The sequence below is a fragment of the Felis catus genome, chromosome D1 (genome assembly GCF_018350175.1).
Source record: "Felis catus isolate Fca126 chromosome D1, F.catus_Fca126_mat1.0, whole genome shotgun sequence".
Taxonomy (NCBI): domain Eukaryota; kingdom Metazoa; phylum Chordata; class Mammalia; order Carnivora; family Felidae; genus Felis; species Felis catus.
In genome coordinates, this window is record NC_058377.1 from 104,563,525 (window position 1) to 104,582,373 (window position 18,849).

Here is an 18,849-nt window from a genome sequence, read left to right on the forward strand (position 1 = left end):
TAGGTGTGTTACTCACTGAACCTCACAAAGAGTCTAAGAGGTGAATGTTACTGTTATATTCATTTCATGAGCCAGGGAGCTGAAGTCAAGAGAGGGTAAGTAAAGTGCTCCCGGTGACAAAGCCCACAATGTCAGAGCCATGACAGCAACAGGCGGCCTGGCTCCAGAGTCCAGGGTTTTGATCCCTACACTCACGTACCAACGTCCCTTAAACTCTTGGTCTCAGAATCCCTTTACACTCAAAACAATTATTCAAGACCCATCACACATAATACAAGTAACATTTTATTAACACAACATTTTATTAACATGACATTTTTTCCAAAAGAAAAAGAAAATTAGTGTGGAGAATGGTGCTGTTACATAGTTTTACACATCCTCTTTTTTTTTTTTTTTAGGTTACTTAACATTCTTTTATTTTTATTTTTTAAAGGCATAGTTTATATACCAAAAAAATGCACACGTTTAATGTATACATATTCCCTGATGCCATCCCCATAACCAAGGTACTCAGCATATCCATCACCTCTAAAAATGTTCCTGTGCTCTTTTGAGGGTTTGTTATTTGTTTTTTGTTTGTTTGTTGGCAAGAACACTTAATGTGAGGTCTATTCTCTTCACATATTTTAAAGTGTACAATTCTGTATTAGTAACTAAGTACTCTGTTGCACAGACCTCTAGAACTTACTCATCTTGAATAACAAAAACTTTATACCCATTGAAAATCAAATGCCCATTTAACTTTACTGCACATTCAAATCACCCCAGCAACTTTTATAAACGCCCCCCCCCCCTTAATGCACCACCCCACCCCATGGCAATCAAGTAAGAATGTGGTGAGAGCTGGGCATCAATAATTTGTAAAGATTTCCAGGTGGTTCCAGTGCAGAGCTTCTCTCTAGCTTAATGGAAGGCAACTGGATTCTGGTAACTGCTTTCGCAGCCCGTCTGATGTGATGGCTCATGTTCTGTGGCCTGTGGAGAGACCGCTCTAAACTTGTGGAAAGGGGAACTAAGGTCTCAGTATTATTATGAAAGCGATCTTGAGGTCACAGACCCCCTGAAAGAGCCTCAAGGACGCCGGGAGATTCCCAGGCTGCATGCAGAGACGGCCGCCTTACACTGCATTTCCTTCCGCTGACACTATCCGCCAAGTACTGGGGATCTTCCCTCTGTCTTTCCACCTGTCAGGACAGCCCTCTGAGGGAGCTATGTGGAGCCTGTCCCTTAGGCATGCGAACCGAAGCTCAAAGCAGTTGAGTTTTCTGAGACTACAATAGGGAGTAGGATTTAGAACCAGGATTTGAATCAAGACGCCAAACTCCAAATCTCATCATCCTATGCTGCTTTTGGCGCAGAAAATGTTTAGCATATGCAAAGAAATACACTATCAGGTTTTCGTTTCTGCCATAAGCTGGAAGGAGAAAGGCCTATGCATACATGTGTGACGGTAGGAGACGGGGGAGCAAGATTCTGATGAAAAATAGTCATTTTATTTACTTAAAATATCTATTTCCAGTGGAGTCACGTTCTGATGAAAACTACGTGGCAGCCGAGTAAGGCTGAGATGTGTGGATATATGAGATCTATTTAAGGGTGGGAACACCATCGCCTAACGGTAAGGGCTTTTAAGTCAGATCCAGGTCTCAGTGTTAGTTTTGCCATTTAAAGCTTAAGGACTTGAACAAGTTACTTAACCTTTGTGAGCTTTGAATTCCTAGACTAAAATGCAACAGTAATACCTACCTAATGGGGTTGCCATGAGCTTTAAATGAAATGTGAACTAATTTAACCAGAGCCTAGAACTTAAAAATCGCGTCGTAAATGGCAGGATTTCTTTCAAATTTGTAATTGAGGGTTTCTTGCTTTCTCAATGTCACATTTCATCACTTATGTGACTCGGGGCCAGTTTCCCTCATTTCCTGAATGTTTGTCTCCACAATCCTAAAACGGAATCAATACTACAGGTGTTATACGGACAGTGCTTGGCATATAAGTAGGTGCTCAACTAGTAGTATTTGCCTGTTAAAAATATAAAGTAGTTTCTCAGATCAGAAGGAAGACCTCACAAACTCCAAAGCTCTTACGCACTTGAATTTACGTTTTCCTTTGGTATCAGTGATTTACAAACACAACAGTGACATTTTCCAAGTCATAACCCAGATCTATTTGCAGTGAGATCTTTAGTTTCGCCTCTCAGGAACCCTGCTTCTCCCTTACCAATTCTCTGAAACCGAAACCCTCCAACACCAGATAATTCGGGGTCCCCGATGCCTTGCTGAGCAGCACCTTGTCTTGGGGAACACACCATAATATTACCTCCTGATACTGGAGGGAGCATTGTGATAATCATCTGGAGAGGGAGAAAGAACCAAAACAGAACCACAATCTCTCAACAATCAGAAAAACTGGCCCTGCTTTCAAGGGACGTGTCGTAAGGCTGAGTGAGTGAGGCAAGGACAGATATCATTGTGCTGTAGAATGTAGTTTTCATAGGAGAGGCAAAATGTCCCAAGGATTAAAAAAAAAAAAAAAAGTAGGAGTGTTAGGAGGTGGGGGGATAAAAGGAAGGCAAACTGAACTAAATTAAAGTTTAGTTAATAAACTTGTGTGTAGACTTGAAGAGAGAGACCATCATCAGGAAGCAAGAAAGCCACTAGGTAATGACAGGAGGTTGCATTCAGAGGGGGAGAGATTTTAAATGGGTGGCAGACCCAATATCCTCAAACATTACAGAGAGAAAAAAAAATTATAGAGCAAGTGCTACCGACAAATCCAAACTGTGGTGGGGATGTCGACACACTCAAGCACTGAAAGGTCAATCAATCCAAACCAGCAAAGGTAAAGTGAAAGTTTGTTTGTTTATGCAGAATCAAATTCAAGTTTATTCAAATTCAAATTTATTCAAACTTCAAATTCAAGTTTATTTGTCATAGAGCCGCCTAACTGATCTCACCGGCCACCAAGAACAGGGTAGCAAACACTCTAAGCCAGACGTGGGCAGAACAGGGCCGACACGAGAAAAGGATGTGGAATTCAGGTTGTGCAAACCCAGTCCGAGCCGATGCCATACGTGAGCAAGCCCGGACCCTGTCTCCATGCTCACTGAAATGAAGGTGCGCTCCAGTGACCACCCACCGTCCTGGACTCCAGCCTCATGCCTCCCCATCATCCACAACTCCGATGTCACGTTAATGATCATCCCCGGCACCGACCGTTCAAGCAGTTCAGTGGATCCTCAGACCCACAACCAGAATCTGAGATGCATGGTGGAGCTTATGGTCCCACTTCCCTTCTACGAAATTTATGGGAGGTGACTGCATGCCTTTCACGTGTGGACACTGATGACAGCAAGTCCTCTATTCAAATGGTAGCCCGTTCCACTGACGACCTGCTTCAGTGGTGGGGAGGTGTCGTTTGTTTTTATGTTGCACCCAGACCAGCCACTCCAGAACGATTACCGCCCATTGCTTATGACCCTCCAGTCTGAACCATCTTAAAGAATAGAGAGTGAGAAGGAGAAATAGAGAAGAGAGGAGGGAGGGAGGAGGAGAGGGAGGAGAACAGAGAGAGGGACAGAGGGAGGGAGAGATGGAGGGAAGATAGGAATTAACTCAGATTTGGCAGGAGTGCTGCCTTCTTTCAGCACTAGATGAAGGCAAACAATTGCTTAGTTACAGCCCTGACTCCCTAATAAGATAAAGTCATGCACAAGGAAACTAAAAAGCAATAAAAAAAAAAAAAATCCAACAACACGAACATAGGGGTTGTATAGGTGGAGGCAAGGAGTACGAAACCTTTGGGCAAAAATTCCTTTCCCAAATGTTCACACTTTCCTGGCCACCGGCTTCTTCCATCCCTCACTTGATCTACCCCTAGCACAGCTCCAGGCCAGACTGAAGAGAGAGGCGATGCAAGAGAACCAGAAAGATGGTGGGAAAAGTGAGTCTGTAGGTAAAAGTGCTACTTGAGTTTGTATCCCCAAACACGCAACTCTTGCCTCAAGCTTCTGGGTCTGTGCTCTACAATACCAAAGTATATTTTTTAGGCCATTTCTAGTAAATCCCACACGAGACATACGTGGTCCCACGAGGACCCTAAGTGCGGGCAAACGTGGACAACAGTTGCAGAGGGATACCTGCAATACTCCCGAGCAACCGGGCTTACTGATTCCTGAATCTCTCTGCTTGGATGACTTCTTCCCACCCACTCACTCCTAAAAGTGAAGTAAAAAGGTAAAAGTCCTAGCAGCCCATCTGTAGAGAGTTTCTAGAGCCCTTCTTGCCCTTGGGGACCCACCGTCCACACCTGCTTACAGGGTGGGGGCTGCAAAGTTCTTCTAATTAGGGGAGCGTAAAGTACGCCAGGCAGTCCCCTGGGATCCTTTTCGAGAAGTGAAACCTCGTGGTAAGGCAGAAACTTTTTTGTATATCCTTTGGCTCTGGCATGTGTGCATTAAACCAAAGTGATTGGGGCAAAGGCCAAGGTAGCAGAAGCCACTGATTTCCTGTCACCTGGTATCTATCAGAGGCCCCAGGCCTGCCCTATGTCACTCACCTCCTGTGTACGTGGGACACCAGCAGTGGAAGTGAACTCGGCAGCCAGCATCCGAGTCAGCTTTGCGACCTAAGGCCTCAGACACTCAGGTAAGCAACCAGTTTGCTTTGTTTAAGCGACTAAAAAGGGGGCGTCCGGGGGGCTCCGTCGGTTAAACGTCTAACTCTTGATTTTGGCTTCGGTCATGAGCTCACGGTTTGTGGGCTCCAGCCCCGCGTTGGACTCTGCGCTGGTGGTGTGGAGCCTGCTCGGGGTTCTCTCTCTCTGCCCCTCCTGCACACTCTCTTTGTCTCAAAATAAATAAAAACTTAAAAAAAAAAAAAGACTAAAAGAGAGTGATTCGTAAAGCATAGGATGGTTTTGGAGACTCGAGTTTCTCGTTCCCCGGTCGGGTTTTCTGACAGTGTCACAAGTTGAGGAGGGGTACCAGGCTTTGCTGCCCACCCGCATTCTGAACCACTCCCTCCCTCAAGAAAGACGCTGGCCAGTGAACTGGGTGTCCCGAACAAAAGCAGCAGACTGTAGCACGTAGACGAGAGCGTGGTTACCGATCTGCTGGGCTCCAACCGGAGCGCCACCGCCTATAAGGTATCTACAGTGGTTCACTTCCACTGCTGGTGTCCCACGTACACAGGAGGTGAGTGACACAGGGCAGGCCTGGGGCCTCTGATAGATACAGGCAAGTCACCAAACCTGTACATCCCTGGTTTTACTCACCCACAAGATGGGGGTGACGGACGGTTAACACTCGCTGCTTTACATAAGATTAAATGAGCTAAAATCCTAAGGTTCTTAGAACCACCTGGCACTGAAGAAGAAAATAATCAGCCGTGGTTATAATGAAAATATTTCCATTTCTCTTGCTTTGAATGATTTGGTCTCCAAAGATACGCTGCTAAATGTGAATACCCCAAATGTTGTTAAACCTCGCAGGCTAACATGTTCTGGAGGGGACTGGAGGACGGGGGGGGGGGGGGCATGAAACGGAGCGTCAGATCCCGCCTCAAATCCATCACAGAAGCCTGCAGTGAGAGTGGGCACTGCAGATGAGGAAGATCTAATGAAGGGCAACAAAGATGAGCTTTAGCCATGTCATAATTGTTTCCTGAACCAGCATATAATATGACCGCCTTTCCCTGTTTTCCACAAAATGGCCTGATGTCACTGATCATCAGGTGAGGTGAAATGACCACATTTTGGTCCAACATCCTGCGCGCTCACGTGGGAATCTTCGCTGAGGAAGTCGTTCGGTTTAACATCTATCGAGCTCGTAGTACATGGAAAGCAGGTTCTCCACGTAATCCTAGCAGGACAGCCCTTGGGGAACATACTCCCAGTTAGAGGAGAAAACAGCTGAGGACAAGTAAGGGATACAGAGAGCTGGGGCCTTTGAAGGAGTCCGTGCCGGGAACAGTCCCAAGGAGGTGAATGTCTAATGGGGAGACCGCGAAGGGGGCAGGAGGGGAGCATTTCAAAGCGGAGAGGGAAGAGAGAGGAAGATACCTCCAGACCAGCGGTCCAGCGGGGAGCGGTGCGGTGTGGCTTCCGAATGGGACGCCGAGATGCTCCGTGAAGGCCATGGGGTGGGGGGGCCAGGCGCAGGTTTCCCCAGGAGGCCAAGACAGGCTAGACAAAGAGCTGAAGCTCAGGTCGAGCAGGACTTAAAGCAGTGATTCGGGGCCTGCTCTCGCAGCCGCTGTGGAGGATGGATTAGACGAGAGCAAGACTGAAGGCAGAAGAGTACGATTTTTGTGCTCAACCAGCGGAGGAAATGAGAAACTCAGGGGGTGACACTGGAGGTAGAAAATGGTCCGCATGCACGAGAAGACACCTTACAGAGGAAGAAGCAGCAGGACTTGGGCCCTGACTGGGCGTGGAGGTGAAGGGGCTGGAGAGAACCGCGGCTCCAGCTCTTGGAACCTGGGTGCCAGGGGGACAGAAATAAAGCCATCTGAGTGCTCACGCCTGAGGAAAGGCCGCTGACTCTGCAGGGCAGTCCTTGCACAAAGCGGCCTCAGCCCAGCGGCTCTGCCCACCTGCTGCGAGGCCCCCAGAGGGGACGGGTGGGGAAGAAGTGGAGGGACAGAGTGGAGGGGCTCTGAAGACCCCAGGGATGACAGAGGGGGCCCTGGGCAGTGGCTGCTGGATGAAAGGAAGGGGCTTTGGGAATGGGGACGCTGCGGTACATCTCAGTCCTACAAAAGACACAGTTATCCTCCGAGAGTTTACTATATTATAAATTGCAAATTCTCCCACGTTCTCAGACAGTACTTTGAGTAGCGAGGTCACAGACATGGCAGGCCCCAGCGCTGGAACTAGCACTTTCTGTGGCACGCGAGTGCACACGGACTGAAGACACAAGACCCGCTTGCCCTGAGGGGCTGCCACCCTGGAGGAAGGAGGGGGGCTGGAGAGGGGCTGAGGAGCCCAGGCAGAGGGAATGGAAGTAAGAACATTCCTCCTCAGAGCTCAGCGCACAGGACCAGAAAGGGCAGAAACACAGAACTATTTTGAGTGGCAGGGGAGGAAGTGGAGGTAACGAAAGCTAGGCAGCTTTGAACTTCTCATTAAGTGATGTAATTACTGGACCTAAACAGTCATTATTCAAACCCAAACCTATACAGGCTGTGAGACTGTCCTGCAGTGGATGCACCCAGAAACAGTGGTGCCTTTGAAAACCCAGAAGAGATTTGCAGAAGTCGCTGTAATAGAGTGAGGCAGTGTCAGATAAACCGAGCCCTGAGGGTGATATAGTTTAGTGAGCACAAAATCCTGCTGTTACCACATTTTGGCCAATGTGCTCAGTCACCCCTGCGGATGTACAAACCGGGCTTTGAGCAGAGCTGTGTGCCGGGCACCGTTTTAAATCACCGTGAACAATTAAGAAACAACCACAGGGCAAAGCTGCGGGAATCTACAATATCCTTGGGAGTATGTGGTCTAATTTTACGTATTCCCATACAATGGAAATTTTCAGTTCCTGGTCGACAATGCCCTGGCATTGAAATATGTACATATTTTAGAAAGCTTATTTCCATACAAAATGATGGGTATGTTTGTGTTTATAAACTATTTTACAGTAATATGTGTTGAAGCCTTCAGAGGAGTACAGTTGCCATAATGAGACATCATTTTTTTAAGTTTATTTATTTATTTTGGGAGAGACAGAGAGTACAAATGGGAGAAGGGCAGAGAGCGAAGGGGGGAAAGACAGAGGTTCCGCAGCAGGCTCCACACTGACGGCAGAGAACCCGATGAGGGGCTTGAACTCACGAACTGTGAGATGATGACCTGAGCTGAAGTCAGACGCTTAACCGACTGAGCCACCCAGGCACATTTTTACCAGTGAAATAAAATATTTCCCCCCAGTGGTCATTACTGCCATTAGCCATTACAGATACAGCCGCAGCAGAACTTGCTTACGTTAAGAGGTTTATCTCACCAGTAACAGTGACACAGCCTCGGGCAGCTGAAAAATAAGGAGAAATTCAAACCACACTAGCCCCATCATTTCCTTCTGTCCAGATAATTGATGACCTTTGCTCTTTAAGTTGTCCTCGCTAAAATGAGCCCCCTGGAGAGGAATGTGGTGACTCCCAGCCCATTCCCTTCCTACAAATGGGGAAACGAACCAACCCCTCTGCACCTGCATTTCCACACCTGCAAAAAAAGACAAGATGCCTTCTGGGTAAGACAGGTGTTGGGTGACCTGGAACTAGATGTGCGGTAACCCCGGCACATAGAGGATGCTCCACAAACAACTACACGACATGGTCTGGCTGTGGGGCCGCAGAGAGAGCACCGGCCTCAGAGCCGCGGTGACTGACTTCTGGTCGGCTCTGTCACCAGGTGCAAGGTCTGTGACGAGGCGCGGCCCATCCCTGGGCCACAGTTTCCTCATTTATCAAATGGCCACAATGGTTTCTGAGCTTCTGACCGGCTCCCAAAGTTCTGCCTGCTGGCCAGAATCAATCTGGAGGCTCCTTAGAGGCCTACCTTAGTACACTCCTTTTTGTCAGTCATCTTGTTGGGTGTGGTTTGTGGTGCAAAGCACCGAGACCTCCAAGACCGCATGACATCTGGTAATCGGCAGGTGGGATGAAATCAAGTGCAGAGCACCCAGCCGAAGTCTCCTCTGTCCTCCTGACAGGGAGTCTGTTTTCAATTGCTTTATAGTAGTCATCCAAACGGCACATCCACCTGAAGTAGGGAGAGGTTCATAAGTGAAAGGCTGAACCCCTGGCCTGCACGGGGGACAAAGCAGCCATAGATGCCTCGTTGGAGAGGTCCAAGCCCTCACTTTTGATCTCCAGTAGTCATGTAACTGGGAACAAGGGACTAACTATTCTGTGCCCTTGCCACCTTTTCTACAAAATGAAAGCAACAGTTCATCCCTTGTCTACTCTGTGAGGCTTCAATGAACTGAGGATGCGAAATCTCTTTGTAACCACACACTGGGTGCAAACGTAAGGCCTGGGTGACTCCCAAGGACCTGTCAGGTCCGGACCAGTGCTGGGCTTGGTGTGACTTCAGTACAATAAGCAAGCTGGACAGACAGTCTTTGTCTCCAAGGCTCCTTACGTGACTGACAGCCAACAAGGACGAGACCAAAGGTGCATCTCTAAGGAGAGTTCCAGGGCCCAGGAAAGACCCGATAGAATTCACGTAAGTAGCTGACGCAAACATAAATTCCAAGACGAAGCACAAGATGAAGAAAACTGGGCAGTCTTAAAACATGAGAGCTGGAAAGGGTCTCAGTAATAATCACCATCTAACTTCAGAAATGAATAAAGCATGAATTCTAAGAACAAACAGCACTTGCTCCTTTCTCCCCATGTAGGAGGCATTTTCACGTCTGAACTTCTTTCTCACAACATGTCTGTGACAGGGACGTTGTTCTCATTTTTCCAATGGGGAAAAATATAGAAACTAATGCCTACTGAGGTAATGATAGTAAAAACAAGAATAGCGACAAAAACAGGCAATAATTATTCAGACATGGGCGCTTTACATACATTTATTTCCTCAGTAATATTAAGAAACTATTCAATCCAGGCCCCATTTAGATACTGAACAAGACAGATAAGGTCTCTGCTTTGAAGGAATTTATATTCTAGTGGGAAGAGACTGACCGTAAACAAGCAAGCAGATAATCAAGGTAATTCCCTGCAGTGATATGGGCCACGTACACAAATAAAATGGGTGCTGTGAAAAAGACTGTGCTGTGGACCGAGGATTTGGGGAAGGATTTCTGAGAGGCTGACATTTGAGATATACCTAAATGAAGACACCAGCCACACACAGCTCATCAGTCCATTTGAGTCTTACAGAAACCCTATACCATAAGACAAGAATTATTATTCCCATCTTACAGCTGAAAAGCATAAGGCCCAGAGTTTAAAGAATTTTCCTGTAGTTTCACCGCAAACAGAATTTGATTTAAACCTAGGCAACCCGTGTCAGGGGGCCAGTCTTACATACAACCTCTGAGAACCTCCTTAAAGTGATTACTCAAGATTGCAGAGTTGGTGGTAAAGGAAGACTAGAATCGGCCTCTGCTGACTAAGGACGGTCCTCATCTGACTCTCCCTCTCTCTCTCTATTTAACATTTTTAATGTTAAAGAGACATTATGTTAAATTTAATGTTTTAAAATGTTTTAAATTTAATGTTATGTTAAATTTAATGTTAAAGAGAGAGAGACAGAGACAGAGCACGAGTGGGGGAGGGGCAGAGAGGGGCTCGAACTCGTGAACCTCGAGATCATGACCTGAGCCGAAGTCAGACACTTATCTCTCATGATGCCTCTGGCCCATCACAATGGACAAAGGCAGAGAAGCAAAAGGACAAGGAAAAGTCAATACAAAATACACTGTCCAATATGAGAGCGTAAGAAAAGCACTCAGGGATGAGAAACAAACAGGACATGTGGACACATGAGCATGGTGTTCTCTTCCATGATAAAGTATGCCCCAAACATTGTTGTCAAGAATACCGGCAGGATTTCCAAGGCCCTATGTCCTTGCCTGAGATGCTAGAACATAGTAGTAGGCTTTGCCTCAGACCCAAAGCCACTGGGAAAAGTCCATGTCTATCCTCAACGACACTCACAGAGAGAATAAAGGGAAAAGTATGCCAATGCATGAGACCAAAGACCGCTGAAAATCCTATTCTCTCTCTCCCCCGTTTTATTATTTATTTTTAGGAGTTCTGAGGGTGAAATGGCGACACCCAGAAATTCAATGAGTGGAACTCTCCCAGCAGATGCTATGAAAGGTCCGACTGCCATGAATCCTGTTCAAAAAATAATTCCCAAAAAGATGCCTTCGGTGGTGGGCCCTACACAAAACTTCTTCATGAAGGAATCTAAGCCACTGGGGGTAAGTCAACTGTGCTCTGTTCCATATCGGCGAGACTCTCTGGCCTAGACAAGCAGAGGCTATAGGCCAGGTACAGGATGCAATCCAACGTGAGGTGTCCCTTATGTCGGACACAGCGTGCCAAATCAGGGACGTACAGAGAAGTTGTCACGGTGATCTTATGTCTCCTTTTGATTTTGCGGTCTGCATATTTAGGGGTCTCCCATCCCAGTTTGTCACCAGCATCCCAGACATATCTGTCTTGGAAATGCCCCAGGTGGTGAGGAAAGCGGATCACAACAAGACAAAGATCTTGGCACCTTCCCCACTTCCTTTAGGCGTTTTACACAGCCCCGGGTCCGGAATCAGGGTTTCCAGCCTTTGCTTTCTGACTTGATGATGACTTGAGTTCCTCATCCGACCCCTAATTCTCTCTCCAGGCTGTCCAGATTATGAACGGGCTCTTCCACATGGCCCTAGGTGGCCTCCTGATGATCCACATGGAGGTCTATGCACCCATCTGTATGACTGTGTGGTACCCTCTCTGGGGAGGTATTATGGTGAGTAACAACTAACAGCCCTCTGGGCAGTGATGCAGACAAAAAGGTTTAAAAGCTCCACAATAGCATGCTAGATTATTTCTGTGATGAGGCAAGTATGTGGCTGAGAAATAGGTTATGAGGCGACAGTAATTTAGTGGAAGGAGAGGTTGACGGAACCGAGTATGAATCTCCCTGAGTCAGTGGTCACACTTCATGTAAATTCAGAAAGAGGTGCCCTGCATGGATCTACACAGAGAAGGAAGACTGTTCAAAGCAGGACTCTCCAAAGTCAATGTGGAGAGGGGTGAGAAGGGCACTAAACATTTGGACTGTGCGGCGGGGTGTTTCTGGAAGCAGGAAAGAGCAGGCGCATCCCGTTTCCTCCCACCTATTCCTTCTTCCTACAATTCTCTTTAGCTACTACCTCAGGTGGTGAAATCAGTCCCATCGCAAATGAATCTCCTTTGGCTGACCAGCAGAGCAGCAATCTGTCATGAGCAATCCTCGTGACTGTTTCGTGTACATGTTTTCTAGCCGTGTCTGGGTGTGGTACAGAGGAGTCATGTTTATATCCCCGTTAGACTTTCACAGTTACTACCAGAAAGGTACGCCCAGGACTGAGATTTTCAAAACAAAGAGAGATGGATGAGAGCAAACGTCCCCTCCATTTCATAGCTTGAACAAGGAAGATGGGAAAGGATCACCATCAATTCCTGTAGCAGCAAACGTTTTAATGGCGTGTGCCCGTGGCACTCAGGCCACCTTGATTCATTCTTCCCTGGCATCACAATCAGTGAAATCACTGTGAACTCCAAAGAGAAATTCCACAAACTTAGAAAAGAGAGAAACTAAAAATAAAGCTTTTAAATTCACAGTGTTAGTATTCGTTGGCACAAAAACTTGTGTTCTGCCTCTGGTCTTACTATATTCCTGGTCGCAGCTCCCCAGTTAGTTGCATAAAAGGCATCAGCTGAATATAGCTGAGCATGCAAAAAGGAGAACTATGACTGCTGAAAAATGAATGAATACTGCAAAAATGGCTGGACAGTTTGGTGAAAGTGGTTGGAAATGTGGATAGCTTTTTAACAACCAGTTCTCCATGTTAAAAGCCATCTCCCTCTCTGCCTCCCTCCCTGTCTGCCTCCTCTCCCATCTATCCCATACCTTCCCCACCCACCACCTCTCTTTTCACAGTATATCATTTCTGGATCACTCCTGGTAGCAGCGGAGAAAAACCCCAGGAAAAGTTTGGCAAGTAATCGTATGTCCTTCTTCCCCACGCATCCGAGAAATGCCTACTTTCTCAGTTGAAAACAAAAACCCTCACACACCTTTGGAATCACAGTAGCACTGAGTTCTCTCTCAACCCCAAAAGGCAAAAGATTCTCTAGAAAGCTGTTGTGATTTTATTCATGAAAAACTTGGAAATGAGGCCTACCTGAATTACGTCCGCGGAAAGAGAATTAAAGGCAGACCAAAGAACAGCCACATGCTTATGGTCTTATGAATGTTAAATGTGTGAGACTAATGGGTGTCTTTGAAAGCCGTGTACTTTCTCTCAGACCACCGTTTAGGAAAACTCTAATCAATACCATGATTAACTCAATCCTCGTTAACTTTGAGCAAGTCAGTTTGCCCCTCCGTACCTCTATAAAATGGTGCTACCATATGGTCATGAGTATGTAATGGACTAACATACACGCAGGTGCTTCAGGAGCTATATAAGGAGCTACAGAGGGTCTTGTCCTATAACCCTCCCAACACACTTACACCCAGGTCATGAGCTTACCAGCAAGTTTCCTCCCCCAAGTTTTTTAAACTTACTAATAAGCTATTACTGACTTGTGGCACTTCCAAAGCCAGTGACAGATGGAGTGGATTGAAATGGCTCCTCTCAAGAGGTGGTCTGCGAAACTCAATTTTTGAATAAAAAAAAAATATTTAGGAAAATCAAGTTGTTTTTATTCTCCAGATACAGCAAGTCCTACTGTCTTGCAATCTGTAGGTCCTACAGCCAGGGATGAACTATATAGGTCTTAAAATAACCATCAATAATCCCATTGATGGGATTATTATGGTACCTGTCACTTATATTTTCCTGGTTTGACCTTCTATCATCCCTGCAGGTAGAACTCATTCTGACACCCCTCACCGGTGCTACCCCGAGGCATCGGCCCTAATTATGTTTTGGAAGATGGTAGACTGAGGCTGACTGCAACCCATGTCAATAGGGAGTAGGTGGTGGTGTTCTTGCTACTGTTAGTTTCCACTTGATGGTAGAGACCCAGAGGGCTCTATCTGCGCCTTCCCTCCCTACACCCACTTCATGGTGATGCAAGAACCTCCTTCCCTTTCTTCCCTCTACCTTCTAATGCAGACACATATAAGCTGAAAACTATTTATCTTCACTTAGCCAGTATTTACCGAATGCCAACAGCGTGGTGGTAGGGGCAGTGAAAGGAACTGCAAGGATGCAACATAGAAGAATTTAGGAGTATTCCTAAAATTTTCTCTTGATAAACTGATTGGATGTGACAGGGTAAAATGAGATGAGGAAGACTGAGGAAGGAACAGGAATGAGAGATGAAGGTTTTCATTTTACGGTGACAAGGACATTAAAAACCACTGAGAGAAGTGTGGCTTAGGATGATTTGGGTGCAGTGCCCTTATGAATGGGAGGAACGAGATCTGGAATTCCTTCCTACCTTGTATTCTCCAAATGAAATCAAACCCCATTAACATGTCTTTATGTCTCCATTTCAGGTCAAAGGGAAAATGATAATGAACTCACTGAGCCTCTTTGCTGCTATTTCTGGAATGATTCTTTTGATCATGGACATATTTAATATTGCAATTTCCCATTTTTTTAAAATGGAGAATCTGAATCTTCTTAAAAGTCCCAAGCCATATATTGACATCCACACCTGTCAACCAGAGAGTAAGCCCTCTGAGAAAAACTCTCTGTCTATAAAATATTGTGACAGCATACGATCTGTTTTCTTGGTAAGTGTGAGACTGGATTTCTTCTCAGGAAAGAAGTCTGGCATTTTTATTACGAGTGCCAACTCCGGATCCAGACTGGCTATATCTGCTACTTACTGCCTATCTGGCTTTGGGGCAAGAATTTTAACCACATTCTGCCTCAGTTTCTTCAACTGTAAAATGGGGAAAGTACCAGTACTTACCTCACAGGGCTGTTTTGAGCAGTAAGTTAACATATACAAAAACATTTAGAACTGGTACACAGAAGGTGCTACGTGTTTGTTTAACATTTTTATATTAGTATCGGTTAACATTTATTAGCATGATTAAGGTGAACATTGAAGAAGCACCTGTTTTATGAACACCTTTTGCCTCAGTGAGTTTTTAGTGGAGACTCTGAAGGGGAAAAATGCATCTCCCGAGTATAGACAGGTTTCCTTGGTTGTGATACCGTAACACCTAAAGCTGGATACAACTTAATTTGGGAGTCACTGATTAATTTTTCCTACATAGAATTGATTCTTCAACTAATTGCTGCTACCTTATTTCCTATCAGCAACATGCATTAACCGTCTGTGAAGGCAGCTGTGCTAAGGGTCGGGGTTATGAAGATAACTGGTAGTGTTTACAGTTGGTCACTACTCACCTATAGAATTCATCTTCTAAAGAACCCATCTTCTACAGAACTGATCTTTTAATCATTTAATTGTAGCCAAGAGTCATTTACTGAGTACCAACCATATTCTTTAAGCTGTTACCACATTCTTGCCTTCACTTTTTCTGTCGTTCCTCAGAGCATTTTTGCCGTGATGGTGGTCTTTACCTTATTCCAGAAACTTGTGACAGCTGGCATTGTTGAGAATGAATGGAAAAAACTGTGCTCCAAACCTAAAGCTGTGAGTAGTAGCCATCCTGTCCACTAAGCCCCTCTAGGAAATCACGTCTACAAAAACTCATTTCTGGAGAATGTAATCTGACGTAACTTTGAGACTAGGAGCTTCATGAAAAATGGTCTTGGCAGATTTCTGGAAAGCAGAGAATACCAATAATGAGGAAAAAGTGTCTTGAAATTTGAAGCCAGTCTAAAGGTTAGACAGAGGATACCGCCCTGCAGTACGTGTGCTCACGAGCCTTCAGCTCTGCCCCGCTCCAGGCGTCCATCTTGATTTCGTGATCCCACATGTAATGTGTGGAAGCCGGACAGATCGTCCACTTCATTTCCCAGCATTCCCCTCCCCACCCCGCCCCACCGCCACCCTTTCATCAGATCCCACTTCCAAAACTATGGGTCAAAGAGGCTCTACAATTGGGAGATACGAATATCCCCGTGACAGAGCTGCATCAACTGCTTCAGAACCACAGAATGTTAGATTCACGATACAACCGAGAGACTGTCACAAGTCCTTCATTTGGCAGATGAGAAAAACAGGACTAGAGAGAAAATTACCTTCCCAAGGTTATAGGCAATAAAAGGCAAATCAAAACTCAAATCTAAATTCGCCCATTACTGCAGCGTTCTTTCCCAAAATACCGTGTGATCATTCCAGGCAAAGTGGCAAATATCTGCTGATCTTGCAGATGAGCTTTGATGGGTGATTTGGTGAGGATCTGGGCACGTGGGAAATCAGTCCTGGTATATGGAGGCATATAGGAAAAAGCATAAACGGCACAGAAAACAGGAGGTCTCTGATAGACATTCACAGACACTGCTGACAAATGCACCAAAAGTAAAGGTCTAGAAACGCTTGTTTAATTTTGTATTCCAGGATGTAGTTGTCCTGTTAGCTGCCGAAGAAAAAAAAGAACAGCTAGTTGAAATAACAGAAGAAGCGGTCGAGCTGACTGAAGTATCTTCCCAACCAAAGAATGAAGAAGACATTGAAATCATTCCAGTCCAAGAAGAGGAGGAGGAAACGGAAATGAACTTTCCGGAACCTCCTCAAGACCAGGAACCTTCACCGATAGAAAACGATAGCATTCCTTAAACTATTCTTTTTCTGTCTTCTGTTTCCTTTTCTTAGGCATTAGTGTTCACAGCTTCCAAGAGACGTATTCACCCTCATTTCCTGAGGCCCTCTGCAGGCACCCTCCACATGTCTCTCTGGCCTTCGCACGGAGTGACCACAGCTCACTGGCACTCGCTCGCGCTCGCTCGCTCTCTCACGCAGAGAATCCAGCCATGGCAGGCGACTATGTCGGCACGTTTCCTGTCTGGGGCAGCTTACTGAAATTCAAACAAGGCAGAGCAAGGGCTGCACCTCGGCAGTGCTCACCGGCCTCCTTCCTGGGCGAGGCTTTGCAGTAGCGGTCGGAGTAGAGGTTCCACCTCGTCCCTCTGCAACAGAGAGACTCTGCCCCTGATGAAAAAGATAAACCACTGTGCAGGCCATTCCTACACTTCCTTTAATTCCTTCTACATCTACGTATGTTGTGGAGTCCCTTGTGCACCACTGTCCTAAAGAGAGTAAAAAGTAATGGTAGGGAGGTAAGATAAGGAACTAGTCCAGCTATCTTTCTACGGGGCTGACACTGTGGTACACTCTTAGAGTGCCTACACCCCACCAGGGAACTTCTTAGTGGCCAACACCCCGCTCTTTCTTCGTACAAACAGCGCAGCTTATAAATGGGCATGTCTGTATCTGTCTTAACTTTCCCTAACTCCTGCTCTAGGCTCTTGGTTGCACTGTCTACCTACTTTCAGCCTTTAGGCAAGAGAAGAAAGAATCAAAGAAGATGCCATAATGAGTACCCACATCTTAAATGATAATCAACGGTTGTATTTGTAATTTCCATTTCACAGAGTAGTTTATCAAATAATTACATTTGATCTTCCATCATCAAGAAAAAAAAATCCCTATCCATATTTTACAAATGATTCAAAGAGGCTAAGTAACTTAAAAATAAGTAAAGGTAATTTGCTAATGGTCACAGCTAGTAATTTTGAGAGCCTTCTTTTGTACCCATATCTTCCTACTCTAATCCTAAAATGTTTTAAATAACCAAACAGCCTGTATAAACTACCTGAGTAAAGTCAACAGGTTTTAATAAGCACCTACTCTCTGATTAGCATAAGATAGGTGTTCGGAGAGACACAGAAGAGTCAGAAATCAAGTTTTGCTTCTCAGGGATAAAAAACACAGACATTCACAACATTTGGAAAACTTTGGAAAACTCACATCATTAATATATACTTGGTTGTTAGGTTACATAATGCAGACACTAAGTACTATGGACATTCTCAAAAAAGATCATGTTTGAAAATAATGTAATTAGTTACAATGCCAAATCTCAGGCAATAGCTACCCTACTTCTCAATTCCTGTTCATATTCAGAGATACTAGTACCCTACATAGGAAGAATGTTTATAATCTATCAATTACATTTGGGCATTTTCTATATGATAAACCCTGCCAGATTCTGGCAGGTCAACAGTCAAAGCAATTTCCATGCCTTGTGATATTTCTACTTTGTTAGGGACCACCGAGAGATCTTTCCTGTGCTTAGAAAAAAAAAAAAAGAGAGATGAAACATCTCTATATGTAAAGTCCTGAAAATTAGCCTTAAATAAATAAAACTATATTTGTGTTCTTGTCTGAAACAGATGATTCCAACACAGTGTTTTCCCAGTCTTCTCTATTCTTGTAACGTCAGACCACAAGGGAGGCTCCTATAGCCTTAAGTTTATATTCACATAATCCCAATACGGGTTTGAACTGTGGGATGTCAGGACATCAACTATGTATATCAGTGTATTCTTTTTTTTTTAACATTTATTTTTATTTTTGACAGAGAAAGAGAATGTGGGTGGGGGAGGGACAGACAGAGAGAGGGGGACAGAGGATCCGAAGCAGGCTCTGTGCTGACAGCAGCAAGCCCAATGTGGGGCTCAAACTCACGAACTGTGAGATCATGACCCGAGCCAAAGTCCAATGCTCAATGGACTGAGCCACCCAGGTGCCCTCGGGTGTCAGTGTATTCTTACACACATGCATTCCCAAGGAAAGTTTTCACAGAAGATTTAATAATCGAATAACTGATTTCTCACATTGAGCACTCCAGAATGTGTCTGAAATAGGCGGCAGGCACTCCTGCCTTGAACTAGAGGAAAGGGAAGAGAGCAATGGCAGACCAAGGAAAAAACTAATGAGAAAACCTTCAAAGAAGATAAGCTCTGTCTTCTATCTTATTTTCTCCATTTCTGAAATATATGTGAGGATCCCTCTCCAAAACCATTGTGTCTTTAAAAATTTTATTTTATTTTCTTGGGGCGCCTGGGTGGCTCAGTCACTTAAGTGTCCAACTCTTGGTTTTGTGAGTTTGAGACCCTCATCGGGCTCTGCACAAGCAGCATGAAGCCTGCTTGGGATTCTCTCTTTCCCTCTCTCTCTGCCCCTCTCCACTCATGCTGCC

The 18,849-nt window shown here is 45.3% G+C and overlaps 2 protein-coding genes across 7 annotated transcripts in view; one reads left to right on the forward strand and one right to left on the reverse strand.

Annotated features, from left to right (window-relative positions):
• LOC101100669 (membrane-spanning 4-domains subfamily A member 4A-like) overlaps nt 1–18,849 on the reverse strand; it is a 207,363-nt gene that overhangs the window by 143,619 nt on the left and 44,895 nt on the right. The window lies entirely within an intron of this gene.
• MS4A1 (membrane spanning 4-domains A1) lies at nt 4,432–18,037 on the forward strand. 2 transcript variants are annotated; one of them, NM_001009388.2, is given in 7 exon segments: nt 4,572–4,646; nt 10,762–10,936; nt 11,356–11,475; nt 12,652–12,708; nt 14,221–14,460; nt 15,234–15,335; nt 16,206–16,928. In NM_001009388.2, coding segments are annotated over 6 exon segments (897 nt in total). In that variant the 5' UTR covers nt 4,572–4,646; nt 10,762–10,777; the 3' UTR covers nt 16,425–16,928.